The sequence below is a fragment of the Ascidiella aspersa genome, chromosome 2 (assembly GCF_963924565.1).
Source record: "Ascidiella aspersa chromosome 2, kaAscAspe10.2, whole genome shotgun sequence".
In the NCBI taxonomy this organism is placed as follows: domain Eukaryota; kingdom Metazoa; phylum Chordata; class Ascidiacea; order Phlebobranchia; family Ascidiidae; genus Ascidiella; species Ascidiella aspersa.
In genome coordinates, this window is record NC_139448.1 from 14,219,169 (window position 1) to 14,241,932 (window position 22,764).

At 33.0% G+C, this 22,764-nt stretch overlaps 2 protein-coding genes and 1 pseudogene across 2 annotated transcripts; 1 reads left to right on the plus strand and 2 right to left on the minus strand.

The window, feature by feature from the left end:
• Positions 1 to 137: 137 nt before the first annotated feature.
• LOC146163855 (protein MMS22-like) lies at positions 138 to 14,609 on the minus strand. The gene is made up of 21 exons (XM_083380612.1): positions 14,252 to 14,609; positions 13,633 to 13,691; positions 12,748 to 12,888; positions 12,490 to 12,606; positions 12,275 to 12,411; positions 10,384 to 10,510; positions 10,029 to 10,285; positions 9,662 to 9,905; positions 9,251 to 9,437; positions 8,414 to 8,619; positions 6,408 to 6,501; positions 5,206 to 5,323; positions 4,893 to 4,999; positions 4,660 to 4,830; positions 4,242 to 4,508; positions 4,061 to 4,166; positions 2,957 to 3,130; positions 2,750 to 2,869; positions 2,603 to 2,688; positions 2,309 to 2,465; positions 138 to 320 (listed from the first exon to the last, which is right to left on the minus strand). Exons 1-21 carry the CDS (start codon positions 14,449 to 14,451, stop codon positions 138 to 140), a joined length of 3,258 nt encoding a protein of 1,085 aa, XP_083236738.1. The 5' UTR covers positions 14,452 to 14,609.
• A 4,320-nt stretch (positions 14,610 to 18,929) lies between these two features.
• On the plus strand, positions 18,930 to 19,731 carry LOC146163856 (uncharacterized; annotated as a pseudogene).
• A 154-nt stretch (positions 19,732 to 19,885) lies between these two features.
• On the minus strand, positions 19,886 to 21,672 carry LOC146163857 (uncharacterized). The gene is made up of 3 exons (XM_083380613.1): positions 21,660 to 21,672; positions 21,443 to 21,586; positions 19,886 to 21,216 (listed from the first exon to the last, which is right to left on the minus strand). Exons 1-3 carry the CDS (start codon positions 21,670 to 21,672, stop codon positions 19,886 to 19,888), a joined length of 1,488 nt encoding a protein of 495 aa, XP_083236739.1.
• Positions 21,673 to 22,764: the final 1,092 nt, after the last annotated feature.

A 22,764-nucleotide genomic window follows, 5' to 3' on the forward strand; every position in this document is an offset into this window, starting at 1 on the left:
TATAATTATATAGCTTCTTTCTTTTTTGACGATGGTCGTTTTTCGTATATATACATTCTACTATATGTGCAATTCGTTTTTCGATATATATATTTTATTTAATTCGATTAAAATAACAAAAAAATAAACAATTGCTGCTATCTTTCTCCTCTTAAATATTCTAGAAGAATGTTCGTTTTTTCAACCAGTCTGCTATTGAACCCCAGTTGAATGCGAGCTTGTTGAAGCAATGGAAGAAACATTTGAACAGCGTGTTTGTCCAGTAGTTGTCTTCCATTCACAGCTTCCTTGGCCACCCAGAAGTGCAAAATTTCAACAACCTAATAAAAATAGGTGAATTAACCGTAATTGACTGGTTTGTTGTACCCAACCCCTTGAAAAGCACCTTAATTTTTTTTGATAAACTTAAATTGTGCAAGCTGCAACCAAAATTTACTTTGATCTGCACAAAACATTTTCCAAAAGCTTGGTTTTCAATTAAGCGTACATAACCCCCAGGGAAAATAGTACAACCAACTAGACCGGCATTTTTCGCCAGACTGAATTATTCCATAATGGTATTGAAGTACACCAGTATAAATCTAGATTACAGATTAGACTATATCTGTATTCACTTTAAAATAGTATTCAAGTAAACCAATAGAATTAGGGTACTTTTATTTTTTGAAGCTTCTAAAACAATGACTTATTCAACTCCTTGAAATATCTTCTGTATTGTAATAAACCAATGACTTGCCCGACAATTTTATCAACTTTGTACAAGTACAACAGGTTTATGATTCATGATATGGATTAAGTTTTAAAGTTTAAAATTATACTCGCTCTTTTGAAAAATTCTACTGACCACAAGAACAACTATCACAATAATGACAATTATATATTTTTAATAAACACTAAAATGTTTCGAGACATTTTATAATAGAGACTATACTCAAAGTACGTAGCATTTTAAACGTTTTGACTATTTTTTTATAAGTGATATGGGCTTTTATGTTCTAACTACAACAGAGACTATTTGCAGGGATTTTAAATATGTATAACTCAAGTAGTCATGTTTTGAACTAATATTGACTACAAATGATGGCTCTTTTCTTTTTTCGTAAGATATATTTGCTGGCATTGTGGCAAATCTTACGAAATGGATATTAATGTCTCAATATTATCATTCACAGTTATCAAACTTAATATTCATTTAATATTTTTTTGCAAAATGCTTATGTGCTGAATAGCAGAAGTAAATACAAATATTGTTTAAAGTGTTTCGCTCTTTAATCTAAATATTATTAGCAGTTGGGGACTTATGTTAACGACTTTTAAATGCCTATTGCAGTGGAAATGGACTGTAGTCATTTTTGAGTAGGTATTGTAGTTTATATTGTAAAAATATATAAAGAAAGCTTTACAATTAGACATTTTTATTGATGAATATTGTTTTATTAATCCTTTTTAAAAGTATAGGCTGGATAGCTAACGCAAACACTAGGTTGTGTGAAGGTTCTAGCTCTTGATATTTTTGAAGGTAAAACTTTAGGCCAGGAAGCTCAAAAATTAGATGTCAGGGATTTTGTAAAAATCCCAGCTTAGAAGTGGCAAAACTTTAAAGATATTAACTTTAATACAGAGGTAATAGACTTGTGCTGCTCTCAACTCACTTTTATGAATATTACATTATCTACTAATTTTAGGCTATAAAGGCCTAAAATTAACTACTCAAGGTCTTGGGACCTGCCTTGGTTGCTTCGCAGCTTGTATTTTAGCTGATTCGGCACACTGCTCGGCGCAGATATTGGCATAATAACACCTGGGGAAAACGTTCTTCGTATAGTATTGCAGGTGGGAACAGACGTGCTTGTAATTTAACGTGGTTCCATACATGTGATTTAGGAACTGCGTTGCTGCACCCGATCTGTCAGAAATTATTGCAGTTCTAAGCAAAAAGGTTAAGCCCCTGCTTGTAACCACATGTTGTGGACTACAGGCCACTGGCGCTCACAAACCAACCCTTGGATATCAATGGACTGCATTAGGCAATTTTATGCATCCTTAAAGCGATATTGTACAATGTACATGGCTACAAGCTTAGACAACTGTTACTCATGCAACAATTATGTTTGGTGGTCACTGTACAGTAGAATTTGCTTATATCATTGTTAAAAAATAGTTGTGAAATTATATGACTACAATGTTTTTTCCGGAAATAACAAGCTTGAGTTTTTGTAAAAAAATCTTGTTTTACAAGCAATGCACTAATAGGAATTTCTGTATTGTTAAAGTTTCCGAATAAATGATATTATCTGAAAACACTTACAACAGATATAGATTCCACAGGTTGTTTGTAAGTATAAAATGAGTGAACACAGAGCAAGAACGTTTCTTTTTTGTCATTAGTCATCGATTGGTGAAGTAAGGTTTTCAGAAAAGGATGGGCTTCCTTTTTATCACCAAGCTGCTCAAAAAACTTCCACCTAAAATGAAGAAAAAAGGGGAAAATCTGTTGTATTAGCAAAATAAGATGTTACCCTTGCTGCAAGAATGCTACATTTTAATGTTTTGTAACCACAATATATAGTCCTAATTTAAGTACAGCACTAATTACACCCACCTGCCAGCATAATGAGTAACTATATCTTTTAACATCTTTTTAGCAAAAATCGATGTTTGGCCCATAGCAAGCAAACCAATGATATACTGTAAAACAAAAAATATTATTGTCTGATAAAAATATTGCTTTTCATTTTTATTTAACAACCTTGTGTAGTGTTTTAAAAATTGCAGTTAACATCAAAGATGCCTGCTTTTCAGCTGGCTTGTGCAAAAGCGGGTTTATTATGATATTGTGGAAAATCTTTGAAACATACGATGACTTGCCCTGCAAAAATAAATGTATATTATTACAATTTCAACATTTTTTTTACCAATGCATGGCTTTAACTTGATAAAATATAAAATGACTTACACTGGAATACAACATTGTTGAGCAATGTTGGACTATTGTTCCAACTGTGCCATATATTAATAATATTGTGGAAAGGTCTGCATTTGGAGAGTGAAGATTATGCAAGGCACTGTCAAAGGTAGGAGTAAATAGACTGCTGGCCTTCATTGACCATCTTACACGTTCCTTGAAATTCTTGATACAATAAAAAATGTTTTTAATTTTTTTTTCATAAAAAAGCGCATACACAAAAAATAGCTTTCTTTGCCACTAAAATGTGCATTTTACAACAACTTAGATGGTTTTAAGCCTGATTGTCATTCACAATATTTACTTAAAATAATGAAGTAATTTGTTAAAAATGATTTATTACTCTTTACTTTAAATTTTATTACTTGAACCCAGTCCTATGTGTAATACAGCTTTAAAAAATGGGTATACCCTACGTATTCTAAATCAGTGGTTCCCACAAGTATGCGTAGAGTTTTACTAATTGTGTAGTGAAGGTACAATTAAATTTTAGCAAAAATAAAATGTTGCAAAATGACTAAGGAACTTTGTAACGTAGGCTGAATTTTTGCAAAAATAAGCATTTGTTGCAAATTATCTTATTGCAACAGAATAATCCTGTGTCTGGTAAACCTCATACGTTTATATTGATACAACAATGCTTTGCTATAACATTATAAATTCATATGAATTGTTCCCTCTGATTTTTACGTGCGCAAAGTTAACAAATTTACATTTTAGAAATAGCCCTAAATATTAGGCATCTTCAGAGTTAGTTACGGTAGAAAAAAAAAACTGCTTCAATTTACAGAATCAAAATTAAAAAAGCGAAACAAAAGTAAGCTATACTCTTGCTTTATATGATATTGACCTTCACAGTAAAGGTGGGCTAACATGCAGACAAACAAGCCCCTCCTAGTTGCACCTCAGATATCAGAAATCCAAATAGTAAAAAAATGTTTAGCTTTTGTATTTTTTTTAACTCTGTTTATATGTCAAACAATATTAATAGACCAGTGTTAAGGATCACATTATACAACACAACTTAAAATACAACAACAAGTTTTATTTTATTTAACACACTATGTACATTAACTAAAGTCTAAAGTTTTCTACCTGAGATTCGGAAAACTTTTTAGAAAGAAACCCAATGAACAGTTGTAAAGAAATGCAGCTTTCCCCAGGAAAGATATCTTTAAGTGTTTGAAGTTCAATCATCAGTCTTTAAAAACAAATCTTTTTTTAGATAAAAAAAAAAAATTGAAACAAAATTAGGGATGCAATAATTTTTTTTTACCTATTTAATTGGTATAGTGAGCTGTTTTTGTCATCTGGTAATACATAACAACACTTAATCCAACCTTGGATGGTTATATCAGATAAAGATGTTTTATCCTTATTTGTACTAGATTGTTGTTCAGCTTGGTTTAATTTGATAACCAGCTCCTTGCTTGATAGACTTGTGCATAAATATTGGCAACGGAAAGAGGCAATAACCTTTGCGTCATTGGCAAAATACTTCCAAAGTTGTTCAAATGAATTAGGATTTTCTATGGGTGTATTTCTAAAATGAATAAGACATACCACTTATATAGCATAAAATATTTAACTAATTCAAAATTATCCAGTTTGGAACAAATTATCAATATCCTTTTTATTATACTTTTGTATCAAATTATGTAAAACAATCAGGTATGTTATTAGATATGACATACAAATTAAGACTTGACACTGTAAACTCCCACAAAATCTCATCTACATTTTGGAGTTTCAAGACATCTTCAGAACAAACAATTTTTTTTAGAAAAGCTATTTCTTCTCGACAGATCCTCAAAAATACAGCAGCAATTTGATCACTGTAGTTAATTTGATGTTGTGTGTGCAGTCTGAAATGGCACAATGGTCCCCAAATAACAATTGCTCAAGAAGTCCAACAAACTTAACTTACTTTAAACATTGAAGAATTTCCAGGGAGTTAGAAATAATGAAGTTTGTCTCATGAGATTTGCAGTGCTCAAAAACTAGTTTTACACTATCAATTGGAATCAGATGCACCTTGTAAGACAAAAAAGTAAAGTATAAATGTTAAAAGTTATAAATATCTTTCCAAATAAAACTATACAATTTTACCTATGCCCAAGGTATTTATCAAATTTCACATAATACTATTTTAAAAAGCTATGCAATTGGTTTCAAAAACACATGTTTTATTAGTTTAATTTTCCATGTATTTTGGAGTACGTAATATTCAGCTCACATACCTGTCCCAATGAAAAACTTGATGAAATCTGAAAACAACTGACAAGATGTTCATAGTAAATGGTGAAGAGTTTCCATATTTCCATTCGATGTAGAGCTTTAGTATTGTCACAAAGCAATCTAAGGAAACAACAAATATAAACAACATTTTGCATTGACTAACTCAGGGGTCGGCGACCTTTTGTATACTGTGTATCAGATTATGAATAATTTCAAAACATCAACAACTCGCATGCCCAACATTTTTTATGTTTGGTTTTGCACTGGCAACCAGGGCTCCGGAATCGGTTGAAAACTGCCAGAGTCCGGCTCAGATTCTACACTCTACAGCTGTATTTCATTGATTTATGTAACTAAAATAAGAATGGAAAGCCACTCATAGGGTTAATGGAAAATATGCCACCATTTGCTATTCCACCTTAACAATTTAGTTTGCTGCCTTATCAGTTTCAAAATTTGGTACTGCACATGCGCAGACGTCGGACAGTATTTTTACCTAGTCTTACCCAAGTCGGACCCCGCAGTCCTGTTGTGATCCGCTAATTTACGAATGATCTGACATCTAATATACGCATCTTGGGGTACGCCAATAAACAAGTTAAATTGTATAAAAATACCCTAACCCTGCTGAAAAAAAAACAAACTGTCACTAACACAATACTGTGCCCGCTATTTGGAACATACTTTGACGCTTTTCATCCGATACCTAGAAGTGTTAACTAACAGTTTAGATTTTAGTTTTGTTTAGTCACACAAAAACTCACATGCTTACTTTTAATGTAGAATGCCCTGCTTAACGCATTAAACATCACGCTAATTTTAGGGCATTGTGATGTCATACAAACAGTTAGTCGTTACCAACAATTTTAACCAAAAACAATGTTAAATACAACAGTTAATAAGACATTAATTTGTGACACGAACTGGAAATGTGTGCAACCATTTAGTTAGCGCCAGTGTTAGTGATGTAATAGTTATGCTAATGATGTGGTATTGATGTAATGGTTGCACTTTCTTTCGGTGATATAACGTGCGCATTAAATCATATGGCGTGCCCAGAAAAAACATCTCATATGACACTTTTGGCACGCGTGCCTGGGGTTGCCGACCCCTGGACTAGCTGCATTTCACAGTATATTGCAGTATATTTTTTTACCTTAAGACTACAATTGCATATATGAAAAAAAGAAATCGCCAAACTTACTTGCATATCTGTGTAAACTGCTTAGCTATTTTCATTGCTATCAGATCAAAGTTGAAATTTCTTTCAATACATACAAGAATCAAGGAAAAAAAGCCTATAAAACAGAATAGCACTATATTTAATAATATCAACATTTAAGATCGGTATACTGCACTGCTTACACACTATTCCTTAAGTTTAATTCACGTTTATACAAAATCACACTTATTCAGGGACTGAAAAAAATTGTTATACTCTAGTTCGAGTTAAAAAAGTATCTGGCAATAACAGGAGTTTTTGATGGATGGTAAAACAGTGTAAACAAATGGTCTGTACAAAATGATCAGAAATACAGTTAGGTAATAGTGATTTAAAGAGTTTTTCGACAACTAACCATAAACAACTGTAATAACAAAAACCACAAAAATGAACTAAACTTTTGTGTGGAGTTAGTAAACAATTTATACCTACTTTAGGTCAATTTATAACCAGTAATTTTATATTTAAATTAAATATACCCTTTAAAATGAAACATATAAAAGGTATACCTGTTAAAATTATTTATGCAAGGAAATGTTGAACTGTTTATAAATAACTTATATTGTAATTCAATGATCAGCAAACTGTTAGTTGCTGCCCAAATGCATTTATTTTAGCCATTTTTACTGGGCAGCATGTTTTTTTACTATTTCAGTTTTATTATGTAGTTGCGGGGCGGGTGATAGCCTTACATTCATTGTGCTGTATTTTACAAGTGTGTGTGACTAATAGTTTTTTTATTCCTTCATTGTTGCATATTGGATTACAGGGTCAACAGGCCATGCTTTATTAAAGCTATATTTAAATCTTTTTGTTATACCTTATTATACACCATGCTTCCTTTCAATTTTGAAGCCATTTTTAAACAAATAAATACATTTTTTTCGCGATGGGACTGCATTTAAGCTGCATCTTTGCGCACAAGTTTGCTGGGTAAACAACAACGTTTTTATTATTAATTGTTTTGTGACGTCATTCTAAAAATTATGATAACAGCCCGAGCAAAAATTCTGGATCTGGTGCCCCAGTTGTCATACTGGTTTTATATAGTCAGCCTTCATTAGGTCTTCGAAGGAGAATCTTGGGCCAAGACAAAAAGTATGCTGACCATTGGTCTAGTCCAGCATTTCTCAACGCCATGGAAGGCTGCCAGGTGCGCCGCGAGCAAAAGGAAAAAATAGTTTAATATATAAAACATGTATTTTTACTTTCTATTAGGCTTAACCCATTGATTCCACAGTACTTTTAAGTAGAAAACACAAGAATACCTACAAAGCAACAATATCTAAGTCAGATTTTCCATAATTCCATATTACTAAGACTACAGGCATAATTCAAATTCGCATTAATGACCATGACAAAATAAAATCTAAAATAGTCTAGATAAGACCTAAACATGTCAAATTAAGCTCCAAATTAATCAGAATAAGGCAAAATTATGCCCAGGACTATAGCGAAAGGGCATGGGATGATTGGGGGACACATGTCTGGCATTGGCCGTTTGCTGTCGACATTAGGGCGTCGCTGTTTCGGCCCCGGATTTTTTGCCTCTGTTTGGGCTTAAAAATAGTCAGGGAGTTGGTGTTAGTTATGGGTGGTGTTTGGGGTTAGATAAAAGGTTGTATTGGTCTTATTTTGGCCATTCGGATATCGTCATTTTTACGCCTTATTCCTAACCGGCTTTTATTCCGAATTTGACGTTGTTCTTATTTTGGTCTCAAGGCTTTAAAGATATGCAACTATAAAGCCTATATAATAAAAAATAGCTAGCAATTTAAGAGAAATACAGGTACACCTAAAAAATTTCGCGCTCTCTTCGCTCGCAATGTGCGCCGCAACGTTTTAAAATACCTCTAGGTGCACCCCCAAGTAAAAAAGGTTGAGAAACACTGGTCTAGTCCAACAACTGAAATTTTTGTCATATTGTTAGGTAAGGATTGTAGACATTTTGTTATTTAAAATCCTTTTTAGGCTCTGCATAACATTACCTGTTACAGATAACTTTTGAATTGACATATTTGACCGTCCATTTACCAAAGGACAAAAATCCAAAAGTGCCATACATTTGTCCAAGATTTCATTCAAACAATTGTGTGGAGCGGAATACAAAATAATGATGACCAGAGTAAAGAAACGCTCAAGACCTGATTCATTCAACTGTTTCATGGTAGTTGTTTGTAAGCGAGAGAAAAACCTGTATTGCATAAATTAACAAGATTTATCAAATTTGCAAACTTGTATTATCAATTCAGTCGAAATCTCTTTAATAAACAATTTAAATATTAAAACAAAAATAGCGATGCGCATTACAAATCAACATCGATGCACATTACAAATCAACATTTGTGTTTGAGCACAAATGTAAGTCGTCACAAAGTTTAAAGCCAAAAAATATATTCAGGCTGTACAAACAAACAAGTTGTAGAGCATTTTTATTTAAAGGAATATAAATATCAGAATACTATAAGGTAGGAGAGAAAACTGATCGGGCCATTTGCAAAGTAGGCTTGAGGACATTATTGACTGTCTAAAAATCATATTTTTTCTTATCAGGACCATTGTGAATAGACATGATAGTCAAAAATAACACAAATTACTTTGAAAAAAATAAGGAAATATTGTAGTAAACAATTGAAAAAATACCAAATTCAACACAAACAAACCTCCTATACTTTTAACAAATTCATCAGGTTAAATTTAAATAAAAACTATTTAGAAAAAGATACAATAATGCCTTCTAGTTTTTAAGGTTTGATACTATTTTTACAAAATTAGAGTTTACATATCTGGAATGTTAATCAAAATCTCAGTCAATTGAAACAAACCTGTCTTTTATTTGACACCATACGTTTCCCATATTCTTCTTAAGAATAGTTGATAAAATGCACATGAAACTAGAAAAACTGTCAATCATCTTCTCAGGGTAAGTTGCAGGATCAAAGTTGCAGAGTAGTTTGCATGCAGATAAATACTCTTGTGACGATCTTTCTTTTACCAAATATCGATCCATTTCTAAAGTAGAAAAAAATTTAGTCGGCAATTTTACGAAAACCCTTAATATTTTTTTTATCAAATGTTTTAGTTTTCAGGTAACTTTTAAGTTAAACAATTTTAAGGGGAACATGGCTAGTTTCTAATATTAAGATTGTGGTGAAATTTGAAAAATAAAAATCAGCAACATAATATTTACAGTCAATTAATAAAAGGCAGTAGTACTAGAGGTCTAACTGTATTACTTGTGTTTTCCGAATTAGCACTTGAACCAAGTGCATTCAGTTTTTGACTGTAATGGTGCCAAAGTAAATTGAACGGCGCCATGTAGGAAGCTGACCATTCGTCAACAGGTATTGATTTAATAATGTTGTAGTAACAAAGTAAATGGAATCCCAAAGCGCCATCCTGGTTTTCACAACTTCTTAAAGACATTCGAATGAGTCTTGTCAACAGAGAGTTGCCATGAACTTCCAAATCACAGAACAACTTGAGTAAAATAAAAAAAAATCAATAAAATGATTTAGCTAAAGAATTGTTGTAAATCGATGTGCCTTTTTATTACTTATATACTTTTTATCAAAGCAGAGCTTAAGTATATGCTATACTTACAAGAGACTGTGCCCACCACCATACAAAGGATAAGGTGTCTACTGGGTCGCTAAACCTCATTGTAGATGTGTCTGTTTTTTCAGTGCTTGAATTGGAAACTGTATTGCTCTGAATCAAATTGGTAATGTAAGTGTTGGCCCAATTCCAAAACTGTTGTTTATCTTTAAGCAGTGAGATAGATTTGACATAAACCGCTTGATAACATTCACAGGGGAAAGGTAGCTTTTTCAGAAAGACTCTCCATGTTATGTTTATACCTGCAAATAAATCAAAGAACAATATTTAAATAAAGGTGTATAACACTACTATTTAACAATATAAAACTGTAAATACAACATTTGCAGCCTAAACATACTTTCACTATGTAGAAGCAGTAAAAAAATGTTTCCAGCAAGAGTCATCATATCATAAAGAATGTGATCAACCACTTGATAAGTTACCCCTTCACAGGAGGTAACAGAAAAGTTATGGGACTGAAGAAACTGAAAAGTTGCAAAAATTGGGAAAATTAACTCAAAAAATGTTAGTGGAAAAATGACTTGTTTAAGTAAACAATATACATTATAGTTGTTAAAACAACGTTTTTTGGTTGTGTTAATTTGTTTTGTTTTATCAAACCTCTTCCCATAATTTATTTAAAAATACCTGTTTCAACAAATAAATTTGACTAAAATGTTTTCATAAACTCATGAAAATGAAACGTGGCAGTACTATTAAACTTTTTGTTAAGCAGGAATGTTTAAAGAAGAACCTTAAGTTGATCTAGAATTTGGCTTTTAATCTAGAACAAAAAATCAAGAATATTGAGTCCTAGTTTGTTTTAAATTAATTGTTCAACTCCTATTTCCAGGGGGATTAGTTATAATTTACCTTTTAAGACAAAAGTGCAATAAATTGTAAAACAATTTTATATATTTAAATAATTCTGATTCACAAATATATGCATAAAAAAATACAATCACAATAAAAAATACCAGGTTGTTTTTTTGAACAATATTGTGAGTACATTGCAACATAATGAACAATTATTTTTGTTTTTTTTATAAACAGTGTTGTATAACAATACAAATGTGATATATGAAACAGAAACAGTCAGCCTTTACACTACAAGAAATATGACATTACTACTGCCAATATTGCATTACTATTGCTTGACATTTATGCTGAGTATAACCTCTCTGAATATTGGCCTAAAGATGTACCTAAGAATATGCAATAATCTCCACAAATACCAAAATCTCAGCCTCTGGCATCAAACATTAATCACCAACAAGGATGTTCAAAGTAGAATATCGGATTCTTAGATTCAAATCTAAGTCGGATTGTATCCAATTTTGCTGTGTTTAATGCGTAATTGGAACCAATATAATTTATTTGTTTTACAACATGGTTTTGCCTAATTGTACATACGCAAGTATAGTGCTTGCTCTGCATAACAGACATGTTTGTAGCAAAGTAGAACTGACACACATTGCAAAAGAGTTTTTTGTAATCTTTGTAATGCAATGTACTCACTATATTGGCAAAGTTTTTTGAGCATACCTAGTCGCCAGCCCAATAATATTTGATTGACACCTATTAATGATTAGGCAAAGGGTATCGGGAAGTAATTTGTCGCCCAAATAAGTGCTGAATGTATGAAAAGCATATATATGTTTCGTTAAATTTGTCATGCACCTTTTTGTACTGGTGCACTCTATGTGTATTTTAGTGCACACAGCTATCATAGCTTATGTGGCTCAGTATTTGCAAAGCAATTCAGGTTTGTTTCATTCAAAGATTTTTTCAAATAGGCATTTAAAATATTTGGCAACTCAGCATGTTTTTGTTTGAGAAGTACAGAAACACAAGCATTTTTTTTACATTATAGTATAAAACAACTCTTCTGAATTCAAAGAGGTTTATGTATTTTGTGGTTCTATTTTATATGCCCATAATTAAACTCTGTTAACAATGAAAAACAAATTCATACAAGTATAGGCTTTAATTTTGAACACATTTTAAAGATATTTTAACTATTTTTAGCAACAAATAAATTCTGATCTTCACTTTTGATTTAAGATAAAATTGCATAATTTTATAATTTGCATTAACCATATTGCACATAAATTTGATATTATAGATTACTTTCAGGATGTTTGAAACTCACTATTTTAAAATATTTTTTTATTTTTACAGCATTTGTAGTAAAAAGGTTAAACTGAACCAAAATTATGACAAAATAAAATAGGACAGTTTATACATACCTCCAACTTTGATATATTGCTGAAATGTTTGCAAATACACATGGCAAGGTCTAATACAGTTGTGTATATACTACAATATGCATGCATCCATTCAACAAGGTTTTCTTTCTTACAATTGTGAAGAAAAGATGCATGCTCTATGTAACAAAAAAGTTAACATAAAACAGTCGAACTTATTTAGAACATAACACATTTAAGTACATTATTTAACTGACCTGTGAATTTAAACTTTTCGATTGTATGTTTGACCAGTTGTAGTTTTTTTAAGCAAACAATATTTGAAACTTCATTGCATAGCATACACAGAAGAGGCATTAGTGCCATTATTTTTTCTACAAAATTAAAAAAATAAATAAAAATTTAACAATAACTGCATTTTTTTTTTGTTAAATTTTTTTTTTTTTTAATTTAACAATAACAACATTTTTTTTAAACAAGGCAGGACTATACTTTAGTTAACTTTTAATGAGCACCTGATGACTGCAGTTCCACAGCTCTCTCCTTACAAATGTTCACACTTTTGAGCAACTGTGTCAATTGCTTTTGAAATGATTTTCCAATTGAAAATGATTCACCACCAATATGCCTCTCTGTGTCTCGCAGAGCAACTAAAACTAAATGAACAAATAAATAATATCGAATCTACCAATCCCCTGTTAATTACTAGTCAGTTGAACTTATGATTTCAAAATTTTATTTTTGTAAATATATAAAGCATTGACCAAAAAATAAAGACTCACAAAAGTACCATACTTTGTGTAAAGTAAATTATCCGAGCAAGAAATATCTAAGAAATTTAATATGTAAATTATAGACACACCTATAAATGATCTATCAAGTAGGCCTAAGAGTATTAATGTCTAAACAATTGTATTGTTTGGACCTAAGGGAGTAAAATGAAATTACCTTGACAGTTGCAAACAAAGATTAGGTTCACCATCTAACTGCTAAATAGTCTAATACCTACTGTACAGACATAACAGATCAAAATCTCATAGAACATATTATGAAATAGAATTGTTACATATTTAGGACAACAAGCAAGATTGAATGTAAAAAATTAAATGTATGTCAATTTTTAAGAAATGTTTGACATAATAATAATATTTCATGCTACAAAAATCATGTTATGGGAATTCTGGTACACAACAATTTTGTTGCTTAGACATATGGTTCTATGTTTATACTAGACAAAATTATGATAACACCCTGAATCTTAGGCTTTCCACCCCTGGTTTAAACAAACAGACAGAACACAGATAAATTTAACAAGTGTTGTATAAATTTATATCACACCTTGAAGGACATCATGGGTATCTATTTTCTTTTACTACAGTCAACTAGCTATTTAAACATACCTCGGTAAAATCTTTTAGATATTTGAACTTCATTGCCTTCCAATAAACAGTTCAATGTTCTGAAAGATTTTTGAAAGTTAAAAATGGAACAACTAATGAAATGTGGGTTAAACATTAAAACCTCAAAGATACTACTTCACCCTTTGATGACTATCAAATATTTATGTTTATTTGAGTTGCATATTTTTATTATTTGTGAAGCGTGATACAATGAAATATGCCACTATGAAAGTGCACACAATTTTTTTAACAGCCTAAACCTGCACGCCTAGAAAAAAGGGCCTTCAATGAATAATACTCTTTTATTTTTCTTGTGTGTTTTTATGCAGTTTTGTGGGTTGTATTGCAGTATACAGTCTATCATGTTTTAAATGGTGGCTGACATGGTGACTTTGAGGTCTTTCGTCACATTGCACATTAATTTCTTTGTTTCTTTGCATATTTTTTAAACTATTAGAAACATGCACAGAAAATTGATCTATGCTATGGGATATCATTTAAAACACCATACAAAATGCTGGCACTAGTGAATGTTTAAGAGCAACCCTATTTTTTAGTGTTATTGTACAGACGGTTTATTTATCTGTTACTATATTACTGTAGTACACATAGATCTTACTTTGTAAAACAGCCATTTTCAGTTTCATCAATTTTATTTGTGCCATTTTGATCGATTGTTTGCGCATCATTGGAATAATCTACTAGTACATCTGCCGGTTCAATGCGTGATTTTTTGCTTAAAACTGGACTCGAACTGACACACGATTCAAAGTTTTCATCATCCGATAAAGGCGGTGTTATCGAGCCATCAAAATCCATTTGCTTACCACGATTGTAATAATTCTTCACACACTTGTTTGTTTGGATTTATTTGGTGCAATAGACAACCAACCAGGTCAATTTTGCACCTAGCTGAAATACAATCTTCAGCCTAATTTAAAAAACAATTAAATGATGTCTTTTAATTTGTCACAATATTAACTGTTAGTTACTTAATTGAGCGTTGAGCTAACAATAACAATCAAAACTCCCGCCACTGGTATGTTGGTCGCCATGTTTGGTCTAAACAAATTATTAAGAAAATTAATATTTATATTATCAAACAAACAGACCTGAGTATTTTACATGCATTTCGGCGTCAACAGAGCAGAATACTGTAAAATCTACAGCTAGCGGTGCGCCATGTCGTTCTATGAAGTGGCAATATTATTTTCCAAAAAACTAAATTTCAGTAAATGTCCCGTTGTTGTTACGCTTCGAAGAGAAGGAAAGTCCCTACTTTAAATAGGTTGCTTAAAAAAAACTCCCACACAGAAGCACCAATCAAGTTGCAAACAGAACCTAACTGTCTAATTTTTGCGTAGTTTTACGAAATAAAAAAAATATGGCCCCTAATCACTATTGCATTTTACGCTATAACATCTTCGTGTAAATTTGTTGGCCTCATGAAAATTTGTTTGCTTCGTGGATAGGCCATGATTTAAAAAAATGACGGTTACAATTTACATGTAAGTAATGAACAAGTGATGTTAGGAATAGCGCAATATCTTAGTCAGAGAGCCAACTATGGAAAGAAGTACATTTTTAACTGGCATAACAGTTTAACCCAGTGCTTTTCGACCCGTGGGAGGGTAGCCTACGCACTTGTGCGTAGGAAAAAATTGTAAAGCGGATGAATGTGCGGATGAAGGTGGGCATATTATTATTTTTCATTATGTGTAATACAACGAGTAATCAACTAAGCTGGTACCCCCACTTATGCGCTGCAAGTACAGTAATCTAGTCTCACAGTGGTTGATTGACCCTCAGTTATAACATTAGAATTGCACATCTGAAGTAACAAGCGAAAGTTTGCTTCTTTGTCACATAGTTTTATAGTTCGGGAGAAAGGAGTTATAGCTGATGGCGGATCGGTTAGACTTTGTTTAGAAGAGATCATTGATTCAGTTTCTAATTTATTTTTTTATTTAGCAGCAATGAATACGTTTATGTTAATGCTAATCGTTTTTGCATGTAAGTGTGCGCACCGTTCATTCAGCTTCGTGTACCAAACACAAGTTCATTAGCCATTTCTTGATCGAAGTTGCGCTGACTGCTGACGGTAGTAGCTTTAGAAATAGAGCCCTCGATTCATACTGTCGGTGAGCCACGGGGCGAACCAACATTAACCTAATACAGTAATAAGACATTGAGTAAAACGAACTGCAAGCTTAAGCTATCTATTTTATATCGGTTAAAGCTCATGGTTTTAATATACAAATCCTTTCATTGTTATTTCACCAAACTGGAAAACTAAACGTTGCGACTGTTCTTGTTTCGTGCGCATGAAAATTTTCCGAAATAAAAAAGTGCTAACGGTTCTTTTAACGGTTGAAAGCACTGGTTTAACTACTTGCTTAAACGTTGCATTACGTGGCGCTACACGTTCGGTAAATATAAATATAATGACACTTGATGCGTTTTTTTGATTTTGCAGTTATCGCTGAATATAGCCTATTGTAAAACCGAAAAACGCGCTGGCTGTCTCTTGACTGATTGTGTTTGAAATCATGGTTTACCTAAATGCTTCCCATCAATAAGAGTAACACTTATAGGGAAACCATCTGTGTGAAAGCGTTATCTAATCGAACGTAACGTCTTTGAAAGTGAACATTTGTGAAAACTTGGCATTCAATTTTATTTTTACTAAGGCGACAAACCTAATTACTTTTTTACGGTAGCGTAGGTAAGTGCGCTAAACATTTAAAAAAAGTTTTGCGCGGTTATGTTAAAACAGGGGTTCTTAAACTGGGGTCCATGGACCCCTTGGGGGTCCGTCAACTAGTTTTAAGGGGTCCATGAAGGCCTTTGAAATATTAGTGTATAATTAGGAAGTAATCAATTTTTCAAAGAAAACAGTTCAATTAAAAATAAAACGGTTTTGCACTGACTGTATTCAGACTCCATTTCACTTTCACATATTTGTACAAAAATCAACAGATTTATGAAGTCTAGAAAATTTTTGCCCACGGCGGTCCACGCGAAGGAAAAACAAATTTTAGCGGTACGCGGTGAAAAAACGTTACGAATCCCTGCGTTAAAAGCTTTTGCGAGAAGTCGCCCGCGCGCGCCGGTGAAGAAGCGAGTGCACCTTGACGTCGCCGCTCCTTTTGTTAAGCAACGGTTTACTCCCCGACGCAAAAAGCCCACTGAAGCGCGTCAGAATCCTCCTTCATATAAATATAGATTTAGGTCCTATTCTGCTGGAAGTATAGGACTTATCCAAACATTTTAAGGTTTCATTCCGACCCTGTGCGCTGCATCCTGCTAGTTAACTGGCCAGTTTTAATCCTCAACGCATTCGCTTTGAATGCAACGTTAGTCGTGTCCTTTCTACCACAGTCAACAGATGAATGCCTTACTGGCAACGCGTGTTTTTACTGCGCTGTAAGCCATTTATTGAAAGCGAAATATGCTAAATTATGTGAATGTACAATGAATCTATAAGCGACCTGACAGTATGCTCTTTAAATTACAATGAAAGTTTGCTTTAGTTTCGATTTAGTGGAGTCAGATAGCACGGTGGTCATGTCTCACCTGTTGAAATATACACAATTAAAACTCCCACCACTGGTATGTTGGTCGCCATGTTTGGTCTAAGCAAATTATTAAGAAAATTAATATTTATATTATCAAACAAACAGACCTGAGTATTTTACATGCGTTTCGGCGTCAACAGAGCAGAATACTATAAAATCTACAGCTAGCGGTTGCCACGTCGTTCTATAAGGTGGCAATATTATTTTCCAAAAAAACTAAATTTCAGTAAATGCCCAGTTGTTGTTACGCTTCGAAGAGCAGGAAAGTCCCTACTTTAATAGGCCACTTGCAGCTTGCGGTCACGTGACTAGTTACCGCATAGCAACGCGTTACTGGAGAGCAAGCTAATCCAGTAGCTACTGCTAGCAGATACGCGTTACCGACAGTTAGCATTCAGTTGATGGTTAAAACAGTTTTTCAAACGAAGATGGTGATTTATTTACCTTTCACAGGTACATCATTCCTTTTAGTTTTCAGAAGTTGTTTGTTTGTTTTTATGAGTAGTAAATATATAGGATTTTAGAAGAAACTACAACATCCAATTGTAATGGCGAATTTCAGTGGTAAGTTTGGTATATATTTTCTTTGTTTTTGAATGTAAGAGCTTATAAAAAAAATTGTTCAGTTAAACATATTATGTACGTGATTGTATATTTATATATAGCCCTTGCTTTTTTAAGAAAATTATGCTATTTGTAGTGTTTGATTAATGTTGTCTTATTTACAAAATCCTAGCTCTAAGTCAAAGTGAAGGGCTCCAAGAAGGCTCTTCAAATAAGCAACACCATTCTAGCTGCTACCATTGCTGTGTCCCAAGATGCAATGGGGATTCTCGATATAATTCCTCATTGCACTTTCATCGTTTACCTGGGAGGGAAAGCGAAAAAAAATTGAGAGCGCAATGGGTTGTAAAAATCAGAAGAGATGAAGGTCCATTGTTTAAGGTATGTTTAGTTGATTGAACTAATTCTTGTATCTTCTTAATAAGCCTACTTATTTTTGGATTTTTGTGTAGATAACAACAAGCACTCGGGTCTGCTCTCAGCATTTTACTTTGGAAGATTATAGGCCGCCTGATAAGGCTGGCCGCCAAATTCTAAAGAAAGGTGCTGTGCCATCAGTGTTTGATTGGTCTCAAGAGCATAAAGCTCGAAGAAAAATTTTGCGAACGAATAACAGGTAGGCCTATATTATATATATATATGAAACTTATTTTTGTAACAGAAAATTATAAATACTAAGATTTCCTTATTGCATTTTGCAGTTCTATCAAGCATATCTATATATTTTATATGCTTATTACTTAAATTTAGAAAACATCAGGAGAAAGATATAGTAAAATTTAAGGCTTTTTTACTTTTTATAGTGATGATGTACATGAGTACAAGGATATTAAATGCCCAGAGGAAGATAAAAGCCAAAGTCAGCTGTCAGATAAAATTGAAAGTTTGGAGGAAAAATTAAATGCAGCAAAAAATGAATTGGAAAAATATAGAAAAGAAAAATTGGATGTTGAGTTAGAATCTGAAAAAATTAGGGCAATGTTAATTGAAGAAATCAATCAACTTAAAAGGTCTGCTGCTGAGCAATTAGCATTACATAAATTTGGTTTGGAAAGATTTTCCACAGATAATGACAGCATTAAGTTTTACACTGGTTTTCCAAGTTATTTGCATATAAAATCTTTGTTTGAGATTGCAAGACCCAGTGCAGAATACATGAGGTACTGTTATGCTTCCGGTGAGAGGGAAAGTAGACCAGGGTCCAGACATATGCAATTAATAGATGAATTTTTTATGTTTATTATTCGTTTAAGGCTGGGGTTACTCGAGCAAGATCTGGCTGACCGCTTTCAGATACATATGTCGACTGTGAGTAGAAAAATTACAACCTTGGCAAATTACCTATACTTTCTTTTAGGAAGTCAGCCCATTTGGCCCTCAAGGAAATATGTTAAAAGCAAAATGCCTGATGAGTTTTGTAGGTTATACCCATCCACTAGAGTAATTTTAGATTGTACTGAAATATTTGTGCAGACCCCATCATCATTAGTATTGCAATCACAAATGTATTCATCATATAAGTCAACCACCACCTTGAAAGGCCTGATTGGAATTGCACCGCACGGGAGCAATTTCATTTGTGTCCTCTTTATATACAGGATCTATATCAGACAAAGAAATTACCAGATGCAGTGGAGTTTTAGATTTGTTAGAACCTGGTGATTCAGTAATGGCAGACAAAGGGTTCATAATTGCAGATTTATTAAGTGAAAAAGGGGTGTCCCTTAATATTCCTCCATTTCTTGAGAGAAAATCTCAGTTCTTACCACAGGATGTCCTTGTGACAAAGTCAATTGCTAAACTAAGAATTCATGTGGAAAGAGCAATCAGAAGAGTAAAAGAAAATCATTTTTTTGATTCAGATGTACCCCTTTCTATGCTAGGTTCTATTAATCAAATGTATACAGTTGCATGTCTTCTAACAAATTTCCAAGGGCCCCTAATTATAAAAAAATAAATAAATTTTATTTTGTACATATTTATGTGTTTGTGTTGTTGTTAAATTTATTATTTTGGTTTTATCTGTCACAGGTTGTTCTTTCTTTTCTATTACATTTGTTATACCTGTTTGTGAATTTTACTAATTACCAATGGCAATAAAACATACACATTTATTGCAAATAATAATCAAAGAAAAACATATCGACTTTATCTTTGGCAAGTTGAAAGAACTCTGGGTCAAAAGTAATTCGGTCGCATACATACACATCTTCACCAATATAAGTAAAAAAATCACACCAGTCCAAACCGGTAAGGCCAAGTTGACATTGGACCTGGTAGTAATAAACATGGTTTCTTTTTAGGTAGAATGCATCCATACCAGTGACCTTTTCTAAATAGTTGACTTTTTCAAAATTACTTTTACCTTCTTGAACTACCTTAACTTCAAGTAATCCAAAAGGATTATTTCCTGTGTGAATGGCTTCTAAGTCATAAACTTTCCTATCTGGGCTGCAGCCTAGCCAGCAAGCCTTTGGATGGATGATGAGACCAGATGGAAACAGGTTTACCTTTTCATTTTTACATTTTTTAGCATATGTCATAGCAGCTTTCACTTCATATTCAATACCTCTTTTCATTGCAGCAGTTAAAATGTTTTTTTCTGGATTTAGTTGCTTTTTTAGGCTGTCAAAATTACTTAACCTTTTTGCCACAAGGCCAAATTTACTGGCTGTAATTCTTTTTTTTCTTTGCAAATGCCATAGGAAACTGTCTCCCTGAGTAATCGTATCATCCTGAATTTTTAGGCTTTCTTCTGTGCTGACATAAAGTGACTGAAATGACTGATGCTTGTCTTTGTCCAAGCACGAAACAAAATTATTGCTGAACCGTTGCCCTGAAGATTCTATTGGAAGTTGAGGAAAGCCAGTGCAGGAGAAATCAGTTATAAGATACTCCTGGGAAAGACTTTGCTGATAAGAGAGCACGCTTCCTTTTGGAACAGCTCCAAACTTAGTTGCAACAAACTGCATCTGACACAGCTCATTAACCCCTGGAACTAAGGAAGCTATGAGTGGTTCAGGCTGCAGACCACAGAAATGTTCTTTGGTGAAAGTACCATATGAACATGATGGTGAATACAATGTGCTGCTTATAAATTTTAAATAATTGGCTCCAGCTTGTGGCTTCTTAACAAGCAAGTCTTGTACTTCCTTATTTTTGACTTTTTTACCCCTGGGAATACTCCATTGTTGTTGCAAACTGGTACAAGAAAGGTTGTCGGGCATATGGTTTAAGTTCAGTTGTTTACAGTGAGCCATGTAAAAAAATAAACCTACAACATGGTTGCAAAAGCCACTCATTCCAGCAACACATGAACATTTTCCAGACATCGATTTGGTTACAAGTGTTACAGACGCTTGTAGGTTATGCGGTGGCTCATTTTTTTTCATTGACCTGTAACATTTTGCAAATACAGTTGCCTCCTCTTCTGTGTAGCTCACTGCAACATACACATAAACATATTAAATCATTTTCTTGTTAGGCTACTTCAATTTCGTAGGACGTGATTAGCAACTTATAATTTAAAATGTTTCTGTTCTTATAACCTGTATGTTAAACAAATTATAAAAGCAACCTACTTTAAAATATAAACTAACCATTCTGTGAAAGGTTTTGTAGTAAAGCAATAAAATATGGTTTGCGTATATAACATTCGGTCCACTTACACTTCATATCATGTAGATACCCTGGCTCAGCAAAAAATTTATATGCCTTATGGGTGTTCTCGCACCCCGACTTGACCTGTGCATATTGTTCCACTTCTGCGAATGTAATTGGCGGAAACAAGGTCAAGTCTGTCCTCCCAACAGCTGGAACATACACATTTTATATATATATTGCTCTAAATTTGTCATACGAAAAGAAAGGAAAAAATAATCTTACCATTAGAACTCATTTTACTGCAAAGTTCTTTCTTCGAAAACTTCACCAATCAGAATCCAAAAATCAGTTTGTATTATAAATCTGTTTGGTAATGTTCCTAACATTTAAAGTTGGAAGGAAGAGTACTATTAATAATATGGTTTTGCTCATGAAAATACAATCGATTTCGTATATATTTTTTGTTCTATTTTGCCGCTAGGACGCCGTAAAACTTGAAGGTTTAGATAACTAGAGCATAAATAGTTGGAAAGGGTTGATTATGGTGATTATCTGCAGTAAGATCGAACTGTAGGATAGACCGCCCCCGCTTTACAGAATTATAAATAGGATTTCCATTCCAGAACAACATCAACGCTAACTGTCGGTAACGCGTATCTGCTAGCAGTAGCTACTGGATTAGCTTGCTCTCCAGTAACGCGTTGCTATGCGGTAACTAGTCACGTGACCGCAAGCTGCAAGTGGCCTATTAGGTTGCTTAAAAAAAGCTCCCACACAGAAACACCAATCAAGTTGTAAACAGAACCTAATTGTCAAATTTTTGCGTAGTTTTACGAAATAAAACAAATCTGGCTCCTAATCACTATTGCATTTTACGCTATAACAGGGGTCGGCAACCTTTCGTACCCAGTGTGCCAGTTTATGAATAATGTCAAAATATTAACAACTCGCGTGCCAAACATTTTTATGTGGCCCGAAAAAAAAAATTTTTTTTTGGACACATGTTGTTATTATCCGAATTATTATGTGGCCCGAAAAAAAAAATTTTTTTTTGGACACATGTTGTTTTTGTCCGAATTATTTATTTTTTTTTTTTTTTATTTATTTTTTTTTTTTTTAAGTCAATTTTTTATGGCTCACTTTTGACAAAAAAAAAACATAGTTGGAACATGAAATTTTCACAACTGTTAAATAACCTCCCAAAGTTGTTTCTAATATAAAAAAAAATTGCCTAGGTTCTAAGGGGTGGTTTTTAGGGGGGAAAAACTGTCATTTTTTGTTAATTTTTTTTTTTTTTTTCAATCAATTTTTATGGCTCACTTTTGACAAGGAAAAAAACATAGTTGGAACATGAAATTTTCACAACTGTTAAATAACCTCCCAAAGT